This window comes from Heptranchias perlo, chromosome 12 (assembly GCF_035084215.1).
Source record: "Heptranchias perlo isolate sHepPer1 chromosome 12, sHepPer1.hap1, whole genome shotgun sequence".
In the NCBI taxonomy this organism is placed as follows: domain Eukaryota; kingdom Metazoa; phylum Chordata; class Chondrichthyes; order Hexanchiformes; family Hexanchidae; genus Heptranchias; species Heptranchias perlo.
In genome coordinates, this window is record NC_090336.1 from 61,041,575 (window position 1) to 61,068,276 (window position 26,702).

The following is a 26,702-nucleotide window of genomic DNA, read 5'->3' on the forward strand; positions in this document are numbered from 1 at the left end:
CACATTTATAATGGGAGCTACCTATGTAAACTTATCATGATGTAATTACACTCTCCTGCCAGTGGTGGCACTGCAGCAAATAGCGAGACCCTCACAGGAACCTCCTTGCAAATATTGGTGCACTCCAAGGAACCCCTAAGAATAATGGCACCTTCCCAGGAACCTCCTGAAAATATTGACACAAAGCTGCAATTGGGCAAATCCTGCAAATACTGACATTCCCTTTGGTGCACCCCGACAATTATTTTCACACTCTCAGGAACTGCTTGTACAAACTCTGAAAGGTAATGTCAGCCACACAAAGGAAACCAATGAGCTCATTGCAGAAAATGTGTTTTATTATTTCAGAGCAACTGGAATAATTTACTAGTAAAAGAAAGAAAGATTTGCATTTATATAGCGCCTTTCATGACCTCAGGATGTCCCAAAGCACTTCACAGCCAATGAAGTACTTTTGAAGTGTGGTCACTGTTGTAATGTAGGAAACACAGCAGTCAATTTGCGCACAGCAAGCTCCCACAAACAGCATAGTGATAATGAGCAGATAATCTGTTTTAGTGATGTTGGTTGAGGGATAAATATTGACCCTGCTCTTCCTTGAAATAGTGCCACGGGATCTTTTACATCCACCTGAGTGGGCAGACGGGGCCTCAGTTTAACGTCCCATCTGTAAGGCGACACTTCCGATAGTGCAGCACTCCCTCAGTACTGCACTGGGAGTGTCAGCCTAGATTTTGTGCTCAAGTCTCTGGAGTGGGCTCGTGAACCCATGAACTTCTGACTCAGAAGCAAGAGTGCTACCCACTGAGCCAATGCTGACACGTATTACTACTATTACATATTAGTACGCCAACTATTCTACGAAAATAGTGAATTCTGATGTCTTTGAACAATCCCTAGGATTCAGGGACCTACACTATTGGCGACTGCTCATTTGAACATTTGCTTTTTATTCATAGTGTACACTTAACATGACTCCACACTAGTAATGAGCATTTTTCGAGATCACTGCTTTAAATAACGTCTTCTCGCGCCAGAGTCATTTCTGCGTTACTCACTGGCAGCGTGAAATTTTACAGCTCGAGTTTTCCAGCCACATTCAGCGAATCACTGTCGCAGTAAATTAAATTAAATTTTAAAAGTCTACAACTAGGGGGCACAGTCTCACAATATGGGGTCGGAGGAATTTCTTCACACAGAGAGTTTTGAATCTTTGGAATTCTCTACCCCAGAGGGCTGTGATTGCTCAGTTATTGAATATATTCAAGACTGAGATCGATAGATTTTTGGACTCTAGGGGAATCGAGGGATGTGGGGATCGGGCGGGAAAGTGGAGTTGAGGTTGAAGATTAGCCATGATCTTATTGAATGGTGGAGCAGGCTCGAGGGGCCATATGGCCTACTCCTGCTCCTATTTCTTATGTTCTTAAATGGTGAACTGTTAGCTTGAAAATTCATTTACATCAAGGTAAGTGGGGGAGTGGGGGAGGGGGCGGTGGGGTGATGGTGTAGAAAGGTTTCCAAGCTTTCGGTGAAATAAACGTTTAGCATTCCCGTTGTTTTCCCGGCATGACGGTTAGAAGCTAAAAGTGAGGAGAATGGATTTGTTCCATTTCCCAAATAGGATTCCCAGGTTGCAAAGAATCTGGTTCAGCATAAGGTGGGGGCCAGGGAGGGGGATAGAGTTGGTGGCAGGGTTGAAAACGATGGCTGTTCGGCCTTCCCAATATTTAGCTGGAGGAAAATACGGCTTATCCAGGACTGGATGTTGGACAAGCAGTCTGTCCACACAGAGGCAGTGGAGGGGTCAAAAGAGATGATGGAGAGGTAGAACTGGATGTCATCAGCGTACATGTAGAAGCTAGCCCAATGTCTCAGGATGATGCTGTTAAGAAGCATAGTTTTTCTTTCGATTTTCAGACAGAGTTATTTTTTTCCACAAGAACTTTTGCCCCATAGTGTAAATGCATGCTCTCAGTTCAGAGAATGTTTTTATGTGGTGTACAATGATGAAAATCTACAGATGGCTTGTACAGCGAATGTAACCTGTTTGAGGGTAACTAGATCTGACTTCCATCCTTCTCATTGTACACAATGCCAGCATTTTAATCTGGTCTTTCAAAAACCGAACCAATATTAAACATGCCGCACCTGATCCTTTTTGGGAAGTTGTTTTTACAAACTAACGAAATCTCAAAATGTCCTTGAGACCTTGCACATTCATTGAACCATCCCTTGACATTATTACTACAATTGTGATGCTTTAGAATCATAGAATCTTACAGCACAGAAGGAGGTCATTTAGCCTGATGTGTCTGTGCCTTGGACAGCTCTTTGAAAGAGTTGTCCAATTTAGTCCCACACCCCAGCTTCATCCCCAAGACCCTGCAAATTAGCCCTCTTCAAGTACATGTCCAATTGCCTTTTGAAAGTTCCGATGGAATTTGCTTCCACTACCTTTCAGGAAGTGCGTTCCAGATCTTAAAATCCTCTGGTTACCGACCCACTTGCCTGAGGAAACAGTTTCTCCCTACTTGCTCTATCAAAAGCCCTCATAATTTTGAATTCCTCTATTAGTTCTCCCCTTAACCTTCTCCGTTCTATGGAGAACAATCCCAGCTTCTCCAGTCTTTCCACATAACTGAAGTCCCTCATCCTTGGTATCATCCTGGTAAATCTCTTCTGCACCCTCTCCAAGGCCTTGACATCCTTCCTAAAGTGTGGTGCCCAGAATTGAACACAATACTCCAGCTAAGGCCTTACCAGTGATTTGTAAAGGTTTAGCATGACTTCCTTGTTTTTGTATTCAATGCCCCTATTAACAAAGCCAAGTATCCCATACGCTTTCTTAACTGCCTTATCAACTTGCCCTGCCACCTTCAAAGATTTGTGAATATGCACCAGCAGGTCATTCTGCTCTTGCACCCCCCTCAAAATAGTACCATATTTTCATAGCACTTTCCATAGTGGTGCTACGTTGTCGAGCCTGTAACTTGGAACAGTTGATCTGGCACTGTGGGCCTTTCAGAGCAGCATTAAGTCCGGAGAAGTGTGAGGTAATGCATTTGGAGAGGACAAACAAGACAAGGGAATGTATAATAAATGGAAGGATACTGAGAGTTGTAGAGGAAGTGAGGGACCTTGGAGTGCATGTCCACAGATCCCTGAAGGTAGCAAGACAGGTAGATAAAGTGGATAAGAAGGCATACGGGATACTTTCCTTTATTAGCTGAGGCATAGAATATAAGAGTAGAGATGTTATGCTAGAACTGTATAAAACACTAGTTAGGAGTAATGCGTATAGTTCTGGTCACCACATTACAGGAAAGATGTGATTGTACTAGAGAGGGTACAGAGGAGATTTACGAGGATGTTGCCAGGACTGAAGAATTTTAGCTATGAGGAAAGATTGGATAGGCTGGAGTTGTTTTTCGAGCAGAGGAGGCTGAGGGGAGATTTTACTGAGGTGTGTAAAATTATGAGGGGCCTAGATCGAGTAGATAGAAAGGACCTATTTCCTTTAGCAGAGAGGATAATAACCAGGAGGCATAGATTTAAAGTGATTGGTAAAAGGAATGGAGGGGCGTTGAGGAGAATTTTTTTCACCCAGAGAAACCCTCATCGCATTCAAAGGGTACCTGGAAGTGCACTTGAAGTGTTGTAACCTACAGGACTACGGACCAAGAGCTGGAAAGTGGGATTAGGCTGGATAGCTCGTTTTTGGCTGGCACAGACACAATGGGCTGAATGGCCTCCTTCTGTGCCGTAAATTTCTATGATTCTATGAACTGTTTGGGCTGTTACTGTTTCCTGAGTCTTCAGTTACTGGCAACTCAAAGAACAGTGAACTGCATTTCAGCCACCCTGTGGCATTCTCCTCTTCATCCCCCATTTCCTTCATTAACTGGGGCTCGTGCCCCACCCTTCCCTGCATCACCCCAACAGCTTTGTGTCCCATCTCACAACAGGGGCTGGCTGCATCCTTTTCATCCCACCAGCCTAACAGTGACCAGTATTAAAAAGATCACCCCAGATTGGAATCACCAAAGGTTGCAACTTCTCATCAGCAGAGTCCCGCGTACAGATTGCTTGAGAGGGACAGACGGGGAGGCTCAGTTTAACGTCTCATCCGAAAGACGGCACCTCCGGCGGGTGAGAGCGTGGTGTGGAGAAAGGGGAGTCCTGAATGATCAGAGGCTGAACAGGTAGGGGTTGCCAACTCTCCAGGATTGCCCTGGAGTCCCCAGGAATTAAAGATTAATCTCCAGGACACTGCCGCGAGGGACCCAGGGACAAAAATCATAGGGGCGTTAAAAAAATTATTATTCATATACATTTATTAGTTATAAAAAATATTGGCAAAGGATAAAAAAGGCGGTTGGAGGCGGAAGGTCACGTGATGAAACCTCCAGGAATATGTCCAAACAGAGTTGGCAACCCCACCAACGGGGCTATTGTACTGTTTATGAAAGTTGGGAGTGGGGGGAGAGAGACGAGGGGAAGTTGCTGGAGCCAAGTCTTTGATACATTTGTGATAATCTTGTGTAATTTTTGAAGTGTGCTAACTTTTATTTTTTAGAGTTATATATTGGAATGAGGAAATGTCATGATGACTGGCTCTTGAACATTGTTTTTGCTGCAGTGTGATTATGTGGAGCTTGTTTTGACAGAATGAGATTGGGAAGATAAGTGCAATTGTACACTGCATCTCACGTAAAGGAAACACCTCACAGCATTTAACAACCAGCAACCCAAGGAAGAAATGTGGGGAAGAGTGATAAAAGGAACAGTCCAAGAGAGGTTTTTTTTTTTAGCAAGCTTTTGAAGACAAGGAGGAAGTCACCCAGAGGGTAGGAGAAAATTAGAAAGGAGAACAACACAAAGACTTAAACAGTTAACCAGTGGAAAAGGAGAACATTTATCAACAACAGAGATAGTGGGTAAGATGAAACGGAAAAAAGGAGTGTATGACAGATGTCAGGTTGATAACACAAGTGCGAACCAGGCAGAATACAGAAAGTTCACAAGGGAAGTGAAAAAGGAAATAAGAGGGGCAAAGAGAGAGTATGAGAATAGACTGGCAGCCAGCATAAAAGGGAATCCAAAAGTCATCTACTGGCATGTAAACAGTAAACGGGTAGTGAGAGGAGGGGTGGGGCCGATTAGGGACCATAAAGGAGATCGACTCATGGAGGCAGAGGGCATGGCCGAGGTACTTAATTATTATTTTTTTATTTGTTCACGGGATGTGGGCGTCGCTGGCAAGACCAGCATTTATTGCCCATCCCTAATTGCCCTTGAGAAGGGGGTGGTGAGCCGCCTTCTTGAACCGCTGCAGTCCGTGTGGTGAAGGTTGTCCCACAGTGCTGTTAGGAAGGGAGTTCCAGGATTTTGACCCAGCGACAATGAAGGAACGGCGATATATTTCCAAGTCGGGATGGTGTGTGACTTGGAGGGGAACGTGGAGGTGGTGTTGTTCCCATGTGCCTGCTGCTCTTGTCCTTCTAGATGGTAGAGGTCGCGGGTTTGGGAGGTGCTGTCGAAGAAGCATTGGCGAGTTGCTGCAGTGCATCCTGTGGATGGTACACACTGCAGCCACAGTGCGCCAGTGGTGAAGGGAGTGAATGTTTAGGGTGGTGGATGGGGTGCCAATCAAGCGGGCTGCTTTATCTTGGATGGTGTCGAGCTTCTTGAGTGTTGTTGGAGCTGCACTCATCCAAGCAAGTGGAGAGTATTCCATCATACTCCTGACTTGTGCCTTGTAGATGGTGGAAAGGCTTTGGGGAGTCAGGAAGTGAGTCACTCGCCGCAGAATACCCAGCCTCTGACCTGCTCTCATAGCCACAGTATTTATATGGCTGGTCCAGTTAAGTTTCTGGTCAAGGTGACCCCCAGGATGTTGATGGTGGGGGATTCGGCGATGGTAATGCCGTTGAATGTCAATGGGAGGTGGTTAGACTCTCTCTTGTTGGAGATGGTCATTGCCTGGCACTTATCTGGCGCGAATGTTACTTGCCACTTATGAGCCCAAGCCTGGATGTTGTCCAGGTCTTGCTGCATGCGGGCTCGGACTGCTTCATTATTTGAGGGGTTGCGAATGGAACTGAACACTGTGCAGTCATCAGCGAACATCCCCATTTCTGACCTTATGATGGAGGGAAGGTCATTGATGAAGCAGCTGAAGATGGTTGGGCCAAGGACACTGCCCTGAGGAACTCCTGCAGCAATGTCCTGGGGCTGAGATGATTGGCCTCCAACAACCACTACCAGGTTTGACTCCAGCCACTGGAGAGTTTTCCCCCTGATTCCCATTGACTTCAATTTTACTCGGGCTCCTTGGTGCCACACTCGGTCAAATGCTATCTTGATGTCAAGGGCAGTCACTCTCACCTCACCTCTGGAATTCAGCTCTTTTGTCCATGTTTGGACCAAGGCTGTAATGAGGTCTGGAGCCGAGTGGTCCTGGCGGAACCCAAACTGAGCATCGGTGAGCAGGTTATTGGTGAGTAAGTGCCGCTTGATAGCACTGTCGACGACACCTTCCATCACTTTGCTGATGATTGAGAGTAGACTGATGGGATGGTAATTGGCCGGATTGGATTTGTCCTGCTTTTTGTGGACAGGACATACCTGGGCAATTTTCCACATTGTCGGGTAGATGCCAGTGTTGTAGCTGTACTGGAACAGCTTGGCTGAGGCACAGCTAGTTCTGGAGCACAAGTCTTCAGCACTACAGCCGGGATGTTGTCGGGGCCCATAGCCTTTGCTGTATCCAGTGCACTCAGCCATTTCTTGATATCATGTGGAGTGAATCGAATTGGCTGAAGAATGGCTTCTGTAATGGTGGGGATATCGGGAGGAGGCCGAGATGGATCATCCACTCGGCACTTCTGGCTGAAGATGGTTGCAAACGCTTCAGCCTTGTCTTTTGCACTCATGTGCTAGACTCCGCTGTCATTGAGGATGGGGATGTTTGCAGAGCCTCCTCCTCCCGTTAGTTGTTTAATTGTCCACCACCATTCACGACTGGATGTGGCAGGACTGCAGACCTTTGATCTGATCCGTTGGTTGTGGAATCGCTTAGCTCTGTCTATAGCATGTTGCTTCTGCTGTTTAGCATGCATGTAGTCCTGAGTTGTAGCTTCACCAGGTTGGCACCTCATTTTTCGGTACGCCTGGTGCTGCTCCTGGCATGCTCTTCTACACTCCTCATTGAACCAGGATTGATCACCTGGCTTGTTGGTAATGGTAGAGTGAGGAATATGCCGGGCCATGAGGTTACAGATTGTGCTGAAATACAATTCCGCTGCTGCTGATGGCCAACAGTGCCTCATGGATGCCCAGTTTTGAGCTGCTAGATCTGTTCTGAATCTATCCCATTTAGCACGGTGGTAGTGCCACACAACACAATACTTTGCATCTGTCTTTACCAAGGAAGTAGATGTTGCCAGAGTCTCAGTAAAGGAAAATATAGTTGAGATACTCGATGGGATAAAAATTGATAAAGAAAAGGTACTTGAAAGGCTAGCTGCATTTAAAGTAGATAAGTCACGTGGTCTGGATGGGATGCATCCTGGGTTGCTGAGGGAAGTAAGGGTGGAAATTGCGTGGGACTGCTATAGTCTTCGAAACATCCGTAGATACGGGGGTGGTCCCAGAGGACTGGAGAATTGCAAATATTACACCCTTATTCAAAAAAGGGTGTAAGGATAAACCCAGCAACTATAGGCCAGTCAGTTTAATCTCAGTGGTGGGGGAACTTTTCGAAACGATAATCCGGGACAGAATTAACAGTCACTTGGACAAGGGTGGATTGATTAGGGAAAGCCAGCACGGACTTGTTAATGGCAAATTGTGTTTAACTAACCTGATAGAGTTTTTTGATGAGGTAGCAGAGAGGGTAGATGAGGGCAATGCAATTGATGTGGTGTATATGGACTTTCAAAAGTGCCGCATGGTAGGCTTATCATCAAGCTTGCGACCCCTGGAATAAAAGGGGCAGAAGCAACATGGGTACAGAATTAGCTAAGTGACAGGAAACAGAGTAGTGTTGAATGGTTGTTTTTCGGACTGGAGGGAGGTGTACAGTGGTGTTCCCCAGGGGTTGGTGCTGGGACCACTGCTTTTCTTGATATATATTAATGACTTAGACTTGGGTGTACAGGGCACAATTTCAAAATTTGCAGATGACCATTTTCATCACCCCAAAGAAGTCGTGAAAGGCGCTATATAAATGCAAGCTTATTCCTTTTTTTTTCTTTTTACCTTGACGAGACTACTAATTTGCCCATTGTAAGGAAACAGATTCAACTGCATAAATTTCTAGAGCCAACCTATAGATGCTGACGTAAAGACCAAGGTAAAAATGTCTTTAGTTGGAAAATCTTAGTATAATCGGGGCTAAAGAAAATGAGGCTGAGTATTTGTATGTAAACCTTTTGTTTTGAGATGGTATCAATTATCGTATAAGAAAATCATCTTGAATGGATTCGAGAACATGTTGTGAGGGCTCTGTTGTCAGATTTACTGATTTCTACTTCGTGTCAAGTATATGCATTGAATTCCCAAAAGCGAGTAGACAGTTAGAAATCAAAATGCTGTACATTCTGCCATTACTGTAAATACAAACATAAGAAATAGAATACCATATCTAACATTGTAACCTTTACACCCACTTCTGTATTCTTTAGCCAATCAAACCTGACGGCTGAAGTGTGTCAATTAAGTGTTTTGAAGACTTGGGATAGAATGTTGACATTGGGAGGTCAAATGGATTCTGTTGTAAAGGTACAATCAGAGTGCCTGGAATCGCAGCCTTTTCCGTACTAAGACAGTTTACTATTAGCCCTCTCCCTCAATGAATGCATCGAGTTAACACAGAATAGCGGGGCATAAAAGTTTGCTTTTGTTATTTTCCCTGATGCTGGGCAGGTTGCAAAAATCCCGAGTTCTTCTGCAGAAGCCAATAAGAATGACCCAATTGCTGTCGGAGTTTAAAACCCCATTAAATAGGAATAGGGAGAAGGGTTTAACTCAGGACAGCAGTAGATTTTTGAAAAACCATAGCTATAGCAGGATTAAAAGGTGTGCAAATTGGACACACTGCTCAAAGATTTACAGGTGCCATCTCTGTCTTCAACAACAATAACTTGCATTTATATAGCACCTTTAACGTAGTAAAACGTCCCAAGGTACTTCTTTCGCAGGAGCGATAATTTGACACCAAGCCATGTAAGGAGATATTAGGACAGGTGATCAAAGAGGTAGGTTTTAAGGAGCGTCTTAAAGGAGGAGAGAGAGGTTGAGAGGTGGAGAGGTTTAGGGAGGGAATTCTAGAGCATAAGGCTGAGGCAGCTGAAGGCACGGCCGCCAATGTTGGAGCGATTAAAATCGGGGATGCGCAAGAGGCCAGAATTGGAGGAGCGCAGAGATCTCGGAGGGTTGGAGGGCTGGAGGAGGTTACAGAGATAGGGAGGGGAGAGGCCACGGAGGATTTTGAAAACAAGGATGAGAATTTTAAAATCAAGGCGTTGCCGGACCAGGAGCCGATGAAGGTCAGCGAGCACAGAGTAACGTGTGTGTGTGTGTGTGTGTGTGTGTGTGAGAGAGAGGGGGGGCTCGGTAGTGTAATATAAATATAACTCCTGGACACCTACGGCTGAACTAATTACAGTGACTGTGTATTGGGAATGGGGAAATCTTGGCTTGATTGAATGCAGCCCCTGGAAACCATTACCCTTGTGTTCAGCCCTCTGATTCAGAATAAAATGTAACCGTAGCTGATTATTCATAACTTTTAAACGCACTCAAGGTATAAAAGCAGAAAACTAGAAATAAGCAGGTAGTCTGTCCGCATCCAAAGATTAAAGATAGGTTAGTATAGTACTTTTAATTCTTGCCTGACTTTGTATACTGGTCCAAGGATCAGCCAGATCTCCATTTGGGAGTTATTGGCCTGTTGTGCGATTTTCCTTCTTTAATGGTCTCAATTTTATGAGTGTTATGGATTTCATTAAATAAATGAGATCATGGGTACAGTAGCATAGTGGTTATGTTACTGGACTAATAATCCCGAGGCCTGGACGAATAATCTGGAGACATGAGTTCAAATCCCGCCACGGCAGCTGGGGAATTTAAATTCAGTTAATTAAAAATTTTAAAAATCTGGAATGAAAAGCTAATATCAGTAACGGTGACCGTGAAACTACTGGATTGTCATAAAAACCCATCTGGTTCACTAATGCCCTTTAGGGAAGGAAACCTGCCGTCCTGACCCGGTCTGGCCTATATGTGACTCCAGACCCACAGCAATATGGTTGATTCTTCACTGCCCTCATTTAATGGCCTAGCAAGCCACTCAGTTGTACAATCCCGCTAAAAAAAGATATAATAACCGGACGGACATCTGGCATCGGACACGACAAAGGCAAACCAAGTCCAGTGCCAAAATTGGGAGAGCTGTCCCACAGACTAGTCAAGCAACAGTCTGACATAGCCATACCCACAGAATCATACCTTATAGCCAATGTTCCAGACTCCTCCATCATCATCCCTGGGTATGTCCTGTCCCACCAGCAGGACAGATCCACCAGAGATGGCGGCACACCGGTATACAGTCAGGAAGGAGTGGCCCTGGGAATCGCCAACATTGACTCCGGACCCCATGAAGTCTCATGGTATCAGGGCAAACATGGGCAAGGAAACATCCCTCCCTCAGCGGATGAATCAGTCCTCCTCCATGTTGAGTACCACTTGGAGGAAGCACTGAGGGTAGCAAGGGCACAGAATGTACTCTGGGTTGGAGACTTCAATGTCCATCACCAAGAGTGGCTCGGTAGCACCTCTACTGACTGAGCTGGCCGAGACCTGAAGGACATAGCTACCAGACTAAGCCTGCGGCAGGTGGTAAGAGAACCAACTCGAGGGAAAAACCTACTTGACCTCGTCCTCACTAATCTACCTGTCGCAGATGCATCTGTCCCTCACGGTATTGGTAGGAGTGACAACCGCACAGTCCTCGTGGAGATAAAGTCCTGTCTTCACACTGAGGACACTGTCCATCGTGTTGTGTGGCACTATCACCGTGCTAAATGGGAAAGATTCATAACAGATCTAGCAGCTCAAAACTGGGCAGCCATGAGGCACTGTGGGCCATCAGCAGCAGCAGAATTGTATTCCAGCACAATCTGTAACCTCATGGCCCGATATATCCCTCACTCTACCATTACCATCAAGCCAGGGGATCAACCCTGGTTCAATGAGGAGTGTAGAAGGGCATGCCAGGAGCAGCACCAGGCTTACCTAAAAATGAGGTGCCAACCTGGTGAAGCTACAACTCAGGACTACATGCATGCTAAACAGCGGAAGCAACATGCTATAGACAGAGCTAAGCGATTCCACAACCAACGGATCAGATCAAAGGTCTGCAGTCCTGCCACATCCAGTCGTGAATGGTGGTGGACAATTAAACCACTAACGGGAGGAGGAGGCTCTGGAAACATCCCCATCCTCAAAGATGGCAGAGTCCAGCACGTGAGTGCAAAAGACAAGGCTGAAGCGTTTGCAACCATCTTCAGCCAGAAGTGCCGAGTGGATGATCCGTCTCGGCCTCCTCCCGATATCCCCACCATCACAAAAGCCAGTCTTCAGCCAATTCGATTCACTCCACGTGATATCAAGAAAAGCTGAGTGCACTGGATACAGCAAAGGCTATGGGCCCCGACAACATCCCGGCTGTAGTGCTGAAGACTTGTGCTCCAGAATTAACTGCGCCTCTAGCCAAGCTGTTCCAGTACAGCTACAACACTGGCATCTACACGACAAAGTGAAAAATTGCCCAGGTATGTCCTGTCCACAAAAAGCAGGACAAATCCAATCTGGCCAATTACCGCCCCATCAGTCTACTGTCAATCATCAGCAAAGTGATGGAAGGTGTCGTCGACAGTGCTATCAAACGGCACTTACTCACCAATAACCTGCTCACCGATGCTCAGTTTGGGTTCTGCCAGGACCACTCGGCTCCAGACCTCATTACAGCCTTGGTCCAAACATGGACAAAAAGAGCTGAATTCCAGAGATGAGATGAGAGTGGCTGCCCTTGACATCAAGACAGCATTTGACCGAGTGTGGCATCAAGGAGCCCGAGTAAAATTGAAGTCAATGGGAATCAGGGAGAAAACTCTCCAGTGGCTGGAGTCATACCTAGCACAAAGGAAGATGGTAATGGTTGTTGGAGGCCAATCATCTCAGCCCCAGGACATTGCTGCAGGAGTTCCTCAGGGCAGTGTCCTTGGCCCAACCATCTTCAGCTGCTTCATCAATGACCTTCCCTCCATCATAAGATCAGAAATGGGGATGTTCGCTGATGATTACACAGAGTTCAGTTCCATTCGCAACCCCTCAGATAATGAAGCAATCCATGCCCGCATGCAGCAAGACCTGGACAACATTCAGGTTTGGGCTGATAAGTGGCAAGTAACATTCGTGCCAGGCAATGACCATCTCCAACAAGAGAGTCTAACCACCTCCCCTTGACATTCAATGGCATTGCCATCGCCAAATCCCCCACCATCAACATCCTTGGGGTCACCATTGACCAGAAACTAAACTGGACCAGCCACATAAATACTGTGGCTACAAGAGCAGGTCAGAGGCTGGGTATTCTGCTGTGAGTGACTCACCACCTGACTCCCCAAAGCCTTTCCACCATCTACAAGGCACAAGTCAGGAGTGTGATGGAATACTCTCCACTTGCCTGGATGAGTGCAGCTCCAACAACACTCAAGAAGCTCGACGCCATCCAGGACAAAGCAGCCCACTTGATTGGCACCCCATGTATCACCTTAAACATTCACTCCCTTCACCACCATCCACAGGATGCACTGCAGCAACTCGCCAAGGCTTCTCCGACAGCACCTCCCAAACCTGCGACCTCTACCATCTAGCAGGACAAGAGCAGCAGGTACATGGGAACAACACCACCTGCACGTTCCCCTCCAAGTCACACACCATCCCAACTTGGAAATATATCGCCGTTCCTTCATTGTCGCTGGGTCAAAATCCTGGAACTCCCTTCCTAACAGCACTGTGGGAGAACCTTCACCACACGGACTGCAGCGGTTCAAGAAGGCGGCTCACCACCACCTTCTCGAGGGCAATTCGGGATGGACAATAAATGCCGGCCTCGCCAGCGACGCCCACATCCCATGAACGAATTAAAAAAAGTGTATTTTGTTAACAGCCGGGGTTTGTTCTGATGTTAATTGTGAAATATCTAATTCCGCTGCACATTCCTCTGTCGGTATTTTTATTTCCCCTGCACACCAGCATCCCTCCTCTTGTCTGTCACCTCCCATCACTGTTCATACCTCGTACGCGTTGGAGGACTGCTCACCTGTCCGGCCTCCCATCTTCCACACTCTGTAAACTTGAGCTCATCCAGAGCTTTGCTGCCCTTATCATAAGTCGCAACAAATCCCGTTCGCCCATCACCCCTGTGCTCGCTGACCTACATTGGCTCCCTGTTCGGCAACACTTCAATTTTAAAATTCTCATCCTTGTTTTCAAATCCCTCCTCATCTCCTCCAGCCCTACAACCATCCGAGGTCTCTGCGCTCCTCCAATTCTTGCCTCTTGAATCGCTCCACCATTAGCGGCAATGCCTTCAGCTGCCTCGGCCCCAAGCGATGGAATTCCCTCCCTAAACTTGTTCGCCTCTCTACCTCTCAATTCTCCTTTAAGAAGCTCTTAAAACCTACCTCTTTGATCACCTGTCCTAATATCTCTTTGTGTGGCTCGGTGTCAAATTTTGTTTGGATGTCGCTCCTGTGAAGCACCTTGGGATGTTTTACGACTCTAAAGGCACTATATAAATGCAAATTTTTGTTGTTGTGTCAAACCTATTCACCAGCTGCTAGCCGAAGCCAGACATCACACCCAGTATTCCAGCAGCATGTAAGGTGCGACTTTCAGTGTATGAGCGTGTTTGAAAACGTCCCACAGAATGACTATTTCTGTTTTTCTCCATCATGTGGGATGGGTCTGTTGATGACACCACTTTTTTTTGAGAAAAATAAAGGGAAGGTTATATTATTATTAAATATTATTTTCAGAGAAGTTGCTTAGGATGTGGAATTGTCTGCAATAATCCATGGTTGGAGTAGAGTCCATAATTTCTTTTAAAATGGAATTAGGTGTTTGCTTGAACAATAATAAAGCGTATGGGGAGTGAGCAGGATAGTGGGTTTACACGAGTTAGCCCATGTGGGAGAGAAAGACCAGTCTAACCTCGATGGGCCGAATGGCCTGATTCATGCTGTAGCATTCTGTGGTTCTCCGAAATCAGACACAGACTTTATCAACATGACTGATCCAAGACATTTCCAGGTATCAGTATTTTTTTAAAAACTTAGTCACGTCCTACAAATGTTGTAGTTTCGACAAAAGGTCTTTTAAAAACACCGGACTTGTGAGAAAGATCATGCCAGTCTTGTGTAAAAAAAAGTAATTGGCCTGTAGTTTAAGGTTGCATTTTACTCTGGGCATTGCTAATTAAGAATTAGTAATGCAAGGGGAGCTTTTCAAAGTCAACATTTGCAGCAATTTTATGAAGGAACGTGAAATAAATTTGGGAAAGAAACAATGCTTTACTTGAGTGGGTCGAAAGAGCACTTTTCTGGGCCACTCAGACCTATCTGAACTCCTTCTAGTGTAAGGAATCTTACAACACCAGGTTATAGTCCAACAATTTTATTTTAAAATCACAAGCTTCCGAAAGCTTGTGATTTTAAAATAAAATTGTTGGACTATAACCTGGTGTTGTAACATTCCTTACATTTGTCCACCCCAGTCCATCACCGGCATCGCCACATCATGAACTCCTTCTAGGGGAGTTGTAATGAGCTTGGAGTTCAGTTGTGTGAATCAACATCATGATCCACTCTCTTATGGACTGTAAGAAGCCAGAGTTTAGAAGAACATGAGGTGATCTCACTGAAACATATAAAATTCTTAGAGGGCTCGACAGGTTAGATGCTGAGAGGCTGTTTCCCCTGGCTGGAGAGTCTAGAACTAGAGGTCGTGGTCTCAGGATAAGGGGTCAGCCATTTAGGACTGAGATGAGGTAAAATTTCTTCACTTAGAGAGTTGTGAATTTTTGGAATTCTCTACCCCAGAGGGCTGTGGATGCTCAGTCGTTGAATATATTCAAGACTGAGATTGATAGATTTTTGGACTCTTAAGGGAATCAAGGGATATGGGGATCGGGCAGGAAAGTGGAGTTGAGATCGAAGATCAGCCATGATCTTACTGAATGGTGGAGCAGGCCCGAGGGGCCATATGGCCTACTCCTGCTCCTATTTCTTATGTTCTTATGTAGGCGTTCTGCTAACACTTCATTTCTCAGCATCTTTTGCAAACAGCTCAGAGGGTTACACCTCCATCTTCACCTTCACCATGTGACTTGCCTCATGGGACTAGGTCACTCCCGTGTACATGTGGGACGGCTGGTCATGCAGAAATCTCACGGTGTTGACTTTGTTTGCTCTTTCTTGCAGGACACCGTGGTTTAATGGCTGGGGCTTCAACCTGTCCAGAGGCCAGTCTCTGCTGGACAAATGGAATCTAATTCCAGAGGGTATTGATGTTCTCATGACTCATGGACCTCCATTGGGTAAGCGATTATGGCAGTTTTGCTAAATCCATATGTGGCTCAGTTGGTAGCACTCTCACCTCCGAGTCAGAAGGTCGTAGGTTCACAGTCCCACTATAGAGACGAGCACAAAATCTAGACTGACGCTCCCAGTGCTGTACTGAGGGAGTGCTGGAGTGTCAGAGATACTGTCTTTTGGATGAGACGTTAAACCGAGGCCCCGTCTGCCCTTTCAGGGGGACATAAAAGATCCCATGACACGATTTGAAGAAGAGCAGGGGAGTTCTCCCCGGTGTCCTGGCCAATATTTATCCCTCAACCAACATCACTAAAACAGATTATCCGGTCACTATCACGTTGCTGTTTGCAGCCAATTAATAATTACTTTTGAAATGTAGTCATTGTTGTAATGTAGAAAATGCGGCAGCCAATTTGCGAACAGCATGATCCCACAAACAGCAATGTGATAATGACCAGATAACCTGTTTTAGTGATGTTGGTTGAGGGATAAATATTGGCCAGGACACCGGGAAGAACTCCCCTGCTCTTCTTCAAATAGTGTCATGGGATCTTTTACATCCACCTGAGAGGGCAGACAGGGCCTCGGTTTAATATCTCATCCAAACGATGGCACCTCTGACAATGCAGCACTCCCTCAGTTCTGCACTGGGAGTGTCAGCCTAGATCATGTGCTCAAGTCTCTGGAGTGGGGTTTGAACCAACAAATTTCTGACTTAGAGGCAAGAGTTGCTACCCACTGAACCACGGCTGACATCTGTGAAATACAAAGATGGGACTCCTCTTTCCATAATTAGGAACAAAATAACATCTGGAGATATCCCACAACTGAAGCTGCACGTTCGTGCGATTCCCTGATTAAACAATCATTCTTATATTTTTCATTAAAATAGCGATTTCAGGTTTTAAGGTTTTCAAAGTTCTTTTCATTCTTGTAGGTGAGATTAAAATTCCCGAACCACCTCCGTACAATATGTGTATGTTTGTGTCTGTCACATTTGCAAATCCTGTCACACTGAGAAAGGGAATACAAAAAGAGAAAGAAAGCTAGTCATTTCTAACATACAGAAAAAACTTCCCAACAGAAAATACCATTCTGACCTCTGACCTCTGATTAGGAGCGTTAGCATTTCTCCCTCGGAGAAATGGCAGAAATAGAAGATGCAGGGTTTGAACCCACTGCAGACGGTCCCGGCGAGTGGAGACCGGGGCTGCAGACAGTCCCGGCGAGTGGAGACCGGGGGCTCCAGACGGTCCCGGCGAGTGGAGACCGGGGCTGCAGACAGTCCCGGCGAGTGGAGACCGGGGGCTCCAGACGGTCCCGGAGAGTGGAGACCGGGGCTCCAGACGGTCCCGGGGAGTGGAGACCAGAGCTCCAGACGGTCCCGGAGAGTGGAGATCGGAGCTCCAGACGGTCCCGGAGAGTGGAGACCGGAGCTCCAGACGGTCCCGGGGAGTGGAGACCAGAGCTCCAGACGGTCCCGGAGAGTGGAGACCGGAGCTCCAGACGGTCCCGGGGAGTGGAGACCAGAGCTCCAGACGGTCCCGGAGAGTGGAGACCGGAGCTCCAGACGGTCCCGGAGAGTGGAAACCGGAGCTCCAGACGGTCCCGGAGAGTGGAGACCGGAGCTCCAGACTGTCCCGGAGAGTGGAGACCGGGGGCTCCAGACGGTCCCGGAGAGTGGAGACCGGAGCTCCAGACGGTCCCGGAGAGTGGAGACCGGGGCTCCAGACGGTCCCGGAGAGTGGAGACCGGGGCTCCAGACGGTCCCGGAGAGTGGAGACCGGGGCTCCAGACAGTCCCGGCGAGTGGAGACCGGGGGCTCCAGACAGTCCCGGAGAGTGGAGACCGGGGCTCCAGACAGTCCCGGAGAGTGGAGACCGGGGCTCCAGACAGTCCCGGCGAGTGGAGACCGGGGCTCCAGACAGTCCTGGAGAGTGGAGACCGGGGCTCCAGACAGTCCCGGCGAGTGGAGACCGGAGCTCCAGACGGTCCCGGCGAGTGGAGACCGGAGCTCCAGACGGTCCCGGAGAGTGGAGACCGGGGGCTCCAGACGGTCCCGGCGAGTGGAGACCGGAGCTCCAGACGGCCCCGGCGAGTGGAGACCGGAGCTCCAGACGGTCCCGGAGAGTGGAGACCGGGGGCTCCAGACGATCCCGGCGAGTGGAGACCGGAGCTCCAGACGGTCCCGGAGAGTGGAGACCGGAGCTCCGGCTCTGAATTCTGGGTTGGCATCCAGCGGGATTCTCATGTCTGGTGGGCGGATGTGGGTGGCCTCTCCCCCAGTGTATGGGTTTCGCGAGCCCATAAAACCCTCTTGCCTTGTAGGACTAACTCCCCTCTCGAATACCCCTATGGTATAAAGATGGTCACGGCCATGGAAGGAGTGTTTACGTCAGACTGTCAATCAGGCGGTGAATCCTTCCACTACTTCACACTTCTCTAAGGGAAGAGTGTGACAATATGACAACAGTATTTTTCTAGGAGCAATTACACTTTGTGGCCTTAGAAGGACAAGTTACAGAAGAATAACGCACTGTGTATAACAATCCTGTCCTTTTAAAAAAAAATACCGTACTCTCCAAAATACCATGATGCCGGCTCGGGAGATCCGCCATTGTCTGCCTGTAACTTGTCAAAGAGGCGTTAATTTAGCCAGAGGATTTCCAGTGTTTTGCATGTTCAATAGCAGAAAATGTATAGTCAGCATAGTACAGATCAATTATTACATCTAAACTACAGCACAGAAATAGGCCATTCGGCCCAACTTGTCTATGCCAGCGTTTATGCTCCACACGAGCCATTAAAAAGGAATCCTCTTCCATGAAATAGATGGTGTATTTTCATTTTAATTTATGTTTTCAGGTTTTCGAGACTGGGTTCCCAAAGAGTTGCAGAGAGTTGGCTGTGTCGAACTCTTAAACACAGTGCAGAGGCGAGTACGGCCAAAACTACACGTCTTTGGAGGAATTCATGAGGGTGGGTGACTCTTTTTAATCCCAAAATGCACTTTTATATATATTTGTTCTTAGGGTATGGACAACACTGGCAAGACCACGTTTATTGCCCATCCCAACAGAGACTTGAGCATAAAATCTAGGCCTGACACTCCCAGTGCAGTACTGAGGGAGCGTTGCACTGTCGGAGGTACGGTCTTTCGGATGAGACGTTAAACCAAGGCCCGTCTGCCTTCTCAGGTGGACTTGAAAGATCCCATCACATAATTTCATAGAAGAGCAGGGGAGTTTTCCCCGGTGTCCTGAGCCAATATTTATCCCTCAACCAATACCTAAAACTGGTCATTCTCTCATTGCTGTTTGTGGGATCTTGCTGTGCGTAAATTGACTGCCGTGTTTCCTACATTACAACAGTGAGTACACTTCAAGAAGTACTCCATTGGCTGTAAAGCACTTTGGGAAGTCCTGAGGTCATGAAAGGTGCCATATAAATGCAAGTCTTTTTTTCTAATTGTCTGGAGAAGGTGGTTAGTGAGCATTTTTCCTTCAGTCGTTCTTTTTACATGGCTTGCTAGGCCACTTCAGAGGACATTAATAGTCAACCATTTAGCAGTAGGACTGGAATCGGTAGCTGGGGGTAGCAGGGTAGCAGGTTCCCTTTCCTTGAAGGGCACTAGTGAACCTGTTGGGTTTTTATGACAAGCTGGCAATTTTCGTGGTCATTTTTCTGATGTCAGCCCACAAATTACCAGATTGCCATGGTGTCGTTTGAACTCTCGATCTCTGGCTTACTGGTCCATCACTATGACGACTACGCTACTGTACCCAAACAACAGGGCTGTTGGACTTTGTTTGATGTTTTAACTCTGGCCCAGTACTGTAGGTAAGAACTTGGTGAGAAATTTATATAGCGTCTTTCAAAACCTCAAGACATCCCAAAGCGTATAAGAGCCAATGAAGTACTTTTTTGAAATGTAGTCATTGTTGTAATGTTGGAAACGCAGCAACCAATTTGTGCACAGCAAGATCCCACAAACAGCAATGTGATGATGACCAGATAATCTGTTTCAGTGATGTTGGTTGAAGAATAAATATTGGCCAGGACACCGGGGAGAACTCCCCTGCTCGTCTTCAAAATAGTGGCCGTGGGATCTTTTACGTCCACCTGAGAGGGCAGCGGGGCCTCAGTTTCACGTCTCATCCGAAAGACGGCACCTCCCATGGTGTAATTGGAGGCAGTACACCACTGTTTAAAAACTATGTGCTTTTTGTTTCTTGGCCAAAACCTGGAATTTAATTAGAAAATGTTATTCTTATTGACAACTCAGGTGAAAGGTCAAGGCAAGGATGAGGTAAATCTGGGGACACCGAGCTAACGCTTTAAAAGCCTGTAAATTTGGGGAGAGCGGGAGGCCTGAGGGAGGTAAGGCGGTGGGTTTTAATCATGATGGGGGGGGCGGGGGGGGAGGAGGGGGCATTGGGTGGGCTGCGGGAGGTGTAATTGCGCCACTCGCCCTATGACCTCGGCGTGAGGCCCGGGTAGTTTTGAGGGCCCATGGCCTTGTTTTGGGACTGATGGGTGAGCCGCCAACACCGGGTAACCAGTGTCCACGAGCAACTGGCTAATCAGGGTGGGCAGGAAATCGAGCAGCTCCTCCGCTGAGCCCAGCCGAGCACTCCTCCCTGCCACACAAAACAAATCCGATCCAAACCAGAAACCTACTTGCTTTATTTGTAGCGGCCCGCAGATCCTTCTCGTTGCCTGGAGGACAGCGGCAGGTGTCCCTGGAAGTTCTGTCTGATTTTCTGACCAATACATACAGTCCACCCCCTCAATTCCAACACTTAACTCCAACCTCCTCGCTTCACTCCGAAACATCTCAGAATATTGCACCTACGGTGAATTGCTTTGAAGTGCAGGGACTGTTGTTACGTAAGCAGACGTAGCAGCCATTTTGCACACCGCAAAATCTCACAGACACCAAAGAGATGAACGGAAAGTTAAGGGTCGCGATTTCGGTGAGAGATGTTATCGCACAAACATCTAATGTATTGCTATCAAATTCCCCTCCCTGCCTTTTTTACTGAGGCATCCATTTGCTTGCTTTAATTCAATGCTGGTGCAATAAATTTTGGCATGATGACGTCAGCGACCGCAGTTTGTACATTATAGTCTATTTTTAACTAAATTTCTACCTTTTGCAATTAATTTAAATGAACTTGGCTACATATAGTGACATCACAAGCTGTGGCCAGAATGGAGATGATTGGGTAATCCTCCCATCAATCACGCCTGGAGCCCGCACTGCTAGAAGTGACTAGAATTAATTTTACGCACAGCAGAGTCTCCCGATTACAGCAGGCTTATTTCTCCAGCAAAATGCAGTGAGTGGAGGATAGTTATGGACTGTTTGCTGTAGTTTCGGTCACGAGTTCAGAGACTCTGTAAATTAAAACCCCAAGTCCCGTCCCCCATCTCCACTCGTTGATTGACATAGTGGTGTCAGTATTCACTTTGTTAATTGTTTTGTCTTTGTGTGAATTGCGGAGATTATTGATCAGGCCCTTCTGTCGGTACCACGGTGGATCAGAGGTTCAGAACCATAGAAGCTCGCAGCAATTGCTGGCACAGGCGTGACGGGCTGAACTGTAGGCTGCGACAGTAATGGCGACACCTCGTGCTCGATCCTTACCCTGCTGCGCTGTGGGGCGAAGCGACAGAGGCCTTCGCACACGCACAGAGCGGCGGAAAAATAAATCAGGGTCGGAGTTTAAGGGTCTGAAATCCGCCTCGAGGGTGAGGGGGCAGTGCGAAGTGGGCTCTCGACTTGACATCGCCCATTACTTGCGCTCCCGCCCAGGACGGATTTCTTACCCCTCAAGTCTCAAACAGGCCGGCCACTCGTTTGCTGAGTTCCCCAACTGATGTCTCAGAGCGAGGAAGTAAAGAGCATTGGCAGTAATCTGACGGAGCGGAGGAAAATCCGGAAGGTTCTACGATGGGCGGGTGATCCATTCCGCCAGATTACCGCCAGGGTGGAGAAGGTCAAAATTACCCTCAAAAGGGATTCATAAAAAATTATTATCGGATAAATTTTGTGAGGGCAGGAGACAATGGGTGGCATATTTGGGAAGTGGAGTGGGATTAATTTAACAGCTCGTTCAAAAGAGCTAGTACAGGTATGATGGGCTGAATGGCCACCTTCTGTGCTGTGCCATACTATGAGACACCACCCTCCAATAACAAAGCTTTTGCCAGTCGAATAGAGCTCATGAGGCATTGTCAGTGCTTGCCCCTGTGAAGGGCCGACAGGTCACGTGCTTCGAGTGACTATCGGAACCAATTCTATGCTCCCACGGGGAACACGCAGTGGGATACCAGGGCTTTACACACTCCGGAATTCCCATCACGGGGTCCCTGCATGCGTCGCTGCCCACCAGGAGTGGGGAACAAGCCCTAGAAAGCGGACCAGCAGAGTCCAGGTGGAGATATCGGCCTGCTGTTAAAACAATAGTCTTTCCCGGTCCTGCAAAAAGCATTGCCCAGAACCAAGGGCACGTTCACACTGCACCTTCAGAGCCATTGCAAAGGGCTTTCTCATTCATTCTGGCACTAAACCTGCAGTGTAAATTCGGATCATTGCCTGACCTGGAGTATGTAATCTCTTCGGTTTGACACTGTGTGGAGTGTATCAATCCAGTGCAGTGTCAAATCTGCTTTACAATGTGCTCAGGGGATCGGCTGTAGCTTTCCCCTCACCCCCGGGCACTTTTTAAACCTTCTGGACGTTAGATTCTCCCCTCTGCACCAGGGGGCATGATCTAGATAGGTTGCAGCCCAGGGAGTTAGCACCCTGGTCCACCCGAACCTGAGCCTGTGATGAGGTACCTGGATCGGGCACCTGCTGCCTCTCTGACTCCCCAGCTTGCCCCACCTCCTGGGATCTTCCCAGCCCCTCATTGCCGCCAGATGTGCTAGCAGGGTCGTAGAGTCGCCAACCCACCAGGATTGCCCTGGAGTTTCCAGGAATTAAAGATTAATCTCCGAGGGCACTGCTGTGAGCAAACACCCGGGAGAAAACTCATGGGGAGGGGGCGTTAAACAGAAATTGAGAAGCAGAGGGGGTCGAGATGAAACGACAGGTCCAGCTGCCTTCATCCCATTTGGACCCATCCACCAAAGGTTAGGCCTGCCCAAATTTCCATTTCTAGATACGCCACTGCTCCACACACTCTCAACATTGAAATTTGGGGGGAGGAACTGTGTAAAACTATCTCATGGACAGGGCAAATAGAGTTCCAGCCAGCCAGCTGTATTGCCTGACTCAACAACAACAACTTGCATTTATATAGAACCTTTAATGTTGTAAAATATCCCAAGACACTTCACAGGTGCGTAATCAAACAAAATTTGACACCGAGTCACATAAGGAGATATTGGAACAGGTGACCGAAAGCTTGGTCAAAGAGGTAGGTTTTAAGGAGCGTCTTAAAGGAGGAGAGAGAGGCGGAGAGGCTTAGGGAGGGAATTTCAGAAATTAGGGCCTAGGCAGCTGAAGGCATTGGTGGAGCGATGAAAATCGGGGTGGGGGGTGGGGGTGGTTGCACACGGGGCAAGAATTGGAGGAGTGCAGAGATCTCTGAAGGTTGCAGGGGTCGAGGAGGTTACAGAGATAGGGAGGGGTGAGGCCATGGACTCAGGCCGGTAGCTGCAGTATGAAGCAGCCCGAATAATGTAACATCTTCGTTGACGTACCACCGTCAGGGGCCTAGAAAAGAGATTTAAAATAACTGCAACAATAACTTGCAGTTATATAGCGCCTTTAACATCCCAAGGCACTTCGCAGGAGCGTAACAGACGAAAACTAACACCAAGCCAAAGAAGGAGACATTAAGATGGCTGACCAAAAGCTTGGTCAAAGAGGTAGGTTTTAAGGAGAGTCTTAAAGGAGGAGAGAGAGATAGAGAGACGGAGAGGTTTAGGGAGGGAATTACAGAGCTTAGGGCCTAGGCAGCTGAAGGCATGGCCGCCAGTGGTGGGGTGAAGGAGGTGGGGGATGCGCAAGAGACCAGAGTTGGAGGAACGCAGAGTTAATAATTAAACTAAGTTAATATTTAAAATGGAATTCAAAGCTTTGCTTGGAGTGCCAAGTCTGCCACCGTGAGCTGAAGCACTGGGTGATTTTTGTTTAAATTTACTTACAGACATAATGTGGTCGACACTGTCAAAGGGTAACTGTTCAATCATCAATTGATATTTGCTTTCAAATCGCTATAATGGTGACTCGAGTGCTTGTGAACCTTTCTTGTGAAGGAATCCTTTTAAATTTCATGCAGAGCTGAGAAGGAATCACTGTGTTTTTGAAACAAACCAGTGTAGGCAGCTAATCGTTTGATGTCATCTTTGTGGCAAGATTCATTTGCGGTTCCAATATCTCTCTCTCTCACACACACACAGGCGCACACGCACACACACACACACACAGGCGCACACATGCACGCACCCAGGCACACACACACACACACACAGGCACACACACACACACAGGCGCACACACACACACAGGCACACACACACACAGGCACACACACACACAGGCGCACACACACACACAGGCACACACACACACACACGCACACACACAGGCGCACGCACACACACAGGCGCACACACACACACAGGCACACACACACACACAGGCACACACACACACACAGGCGCACACACACACACAGGCACACACACACACAGGCACACACACACACGCACACACACAGGCGCACACACACACAGGCACACACACACACACAGGCACACACACACACAGGCACACACACACACGCACACACACAGGCGCACACACACACAGGCACACACACAGGCGCGCGCACACACAGGCGCACACACACACAGGTGCACACACAGGCACACACACGTACGCACACAGGCACACACACACAGGCGCGCGCACACACACACACAGATGCACACACACAGGCAACACAGGCGCACACACACAGGCGCACACACACACAGATGCACACACACACAGGCACACACACACACACAGGCGCACACACACACAGGCGCGCACACACACACACAGATGCACACACACAGGCACACACACACACACACAGGCACACACACACACACACAGGCACACACACAGGCGCGCGCACACACACAGGCGCACACACACACAGGCGCACACACACACACAGGTGCACACACAGGCACACACACGTACGCACACAGGTACACACACACAGGCGCGCGCACACACACACACAGATGCACACACACACAGGCACACACACACACAGGCGCACACACACACAGGCGCGCACACATACACACAGATGCACACACACAGGCACACACACACACACAGGTGCACACACACACAGGCGCACACACACAGGCGCGCGCACACACAGGCACAGACACAGGCGCGCACACACACACACAGGTGCACACACACACACACACAGGCGCACACACGTACGCACACAGGCACACACACACAGAGGCACGCACGCACACACAGACACACACACACACACACACACATGTATAGGCACACACACATAGGCAGCAATTTCACTTACAGAGATTGCTCCTTAAAATGTCAAATACTTTCATGAAGGGATGTACAGAAGGATCTGATTGCCAGGCTGATGCAGCAAGCAGCTCCCTGGGATCAGACTGCCTTAGCATCCACCTGACGTGCAGGCTCCTCCTGAGACATCACTTGTGGAACCATCTGACATTTAAGGAGCAACGATGTCATTCAGAGCAAAAACCAAACTGGAAACCTCCCATTTCTCAAATGTTACAAAGCTACAGCTGCTGCTGGCGGCCAGAGTGGTAATCTGAGACTGTCCTAATTGAATAGAATCGACCGATCAGTTTAAGTCGTCAATTGATCATTTTGGATCTAGAATCATAGAAATTTACGGCACAGAAGGAGGCTATTCGGCCCATCTCATGTCTGTGCCGGCCGAGAAAGAGCTATCCAGCCTAATCCCACTTTCCAGCTCTTGGTCCGTAGCCTTGTAGGTTACGGCACCTCAAGTGCACATTCAGGTACTTTATAAATGAGTTGAGGGTTTCTGCCTCTACCACCCTTTCAGGCAGTGAGTTCCAGACCCCCACCACCCTCTGGGTGAAAAAATTTCTCCTCAACTCTCCCCTCTAATCCTTCTACCAATCACTTTAAATCTATGCCCCCTGGTTATTGACCTCTAAGGCTGCTCTTGCTCCAGTATTGAACACAATTGCTTGTGTCACTCGACCCCTGCTCTTCAGAGGATTGGCTGACCTCATCGTGCTTGGAACATTATCAGTGGGATCTATGTTGCGTTTTGTTGTATTAATCCCTGATTCCATCCTCCCTCCCCTCCGCCCCCCCCCCCCCGCCGACTGCCCACACAAGCTGAACCCAACAGTGCGCACCTGTGGTGTCCCATTTGACTGAACTGAGCTTCAAACTCCATAGTTCGTCAGGATCTCCTCTCTGCATCTCTGCCCCAAGCTTACCCCTTCACCACTGAAGGTTCTCCTCACAATCTTCCAAGGTCAACTGGTACATAAAGGCGAACTCATCCAAAATTGCAAGACCTGCATCTTCATCCTACGCTAAGTCTCGCTCATCCATCCCAAGGTTAGGTGAAGAGATTGTCAGTCCGTGTCAGCCTGGCTCAGTTAGAATCACTCATTCCTCCCGAGTCAGCAGGTTGTAGGTTTCAAGCCTAAACTTCGGAGTGTGAGCGCACATTTAGATTGAAACTTCAGTGCAGTGCTGAGAAAGTGCTACATTGTCTGGGGCCCTAACGGCCAGTTCAGGCAGACAGTCTCAGTATCTGTAGGGGGTCCCCAGAAGACAAATCTGCAGGGGGTCTCCCTAGGAGTGTCTCATTGTCTGCAGGGAGTCCCCAGGAGTGGCTCATCGTCTGCAGGGGGTCCCCAGGAGTGGCTAATAGTCTGCAGGGGGTCCCCAGGAGCGTCTCATTCTCTGCAGGATGTCCCCGGGAGTGTCTCAGTACGTACAGGAGGTCCCCAGGAGTGTCTCAG

At 48.0% G+C, this 26,702-nt stretch overlaps 1 protein-coding gene across 2 annotated transcripts in view; it reads left to right on the forward strand.

The window, feature by feature from the left end:
* Positions 1–26,702, forward strand: part of mpped2a (metallophosphoesterase domain containing 2a) — a 175,550-nt gene that overhangs the window by 135,569 nt on the left and 13,279 nt on the right. Inside the window, exons 5-7 of one of the 2 annotated variants that reach the window (XM_067994212.1) lie at positions 15,555–15,670; positions 18,534–18,647; positions 19,954–20,017. In XM_067994212.1, the coding sequence (XP_067850313.1) occupies positions 15,555–15,670; positions 18,534–18,647; positions 19,954–19,976 (253 nt within the window). In that variant the 3' untranslated portion in view covers positions 19,977–20,017. Of the gene's footprint in view, positions 1–15,554; positions 15,671–18,533; positions 18,648–19,953; positions 20,018–26,702 lie in introns of those variants that run through there. The other variant, XM_067994211.1, reaches the window with a different exon arrangement.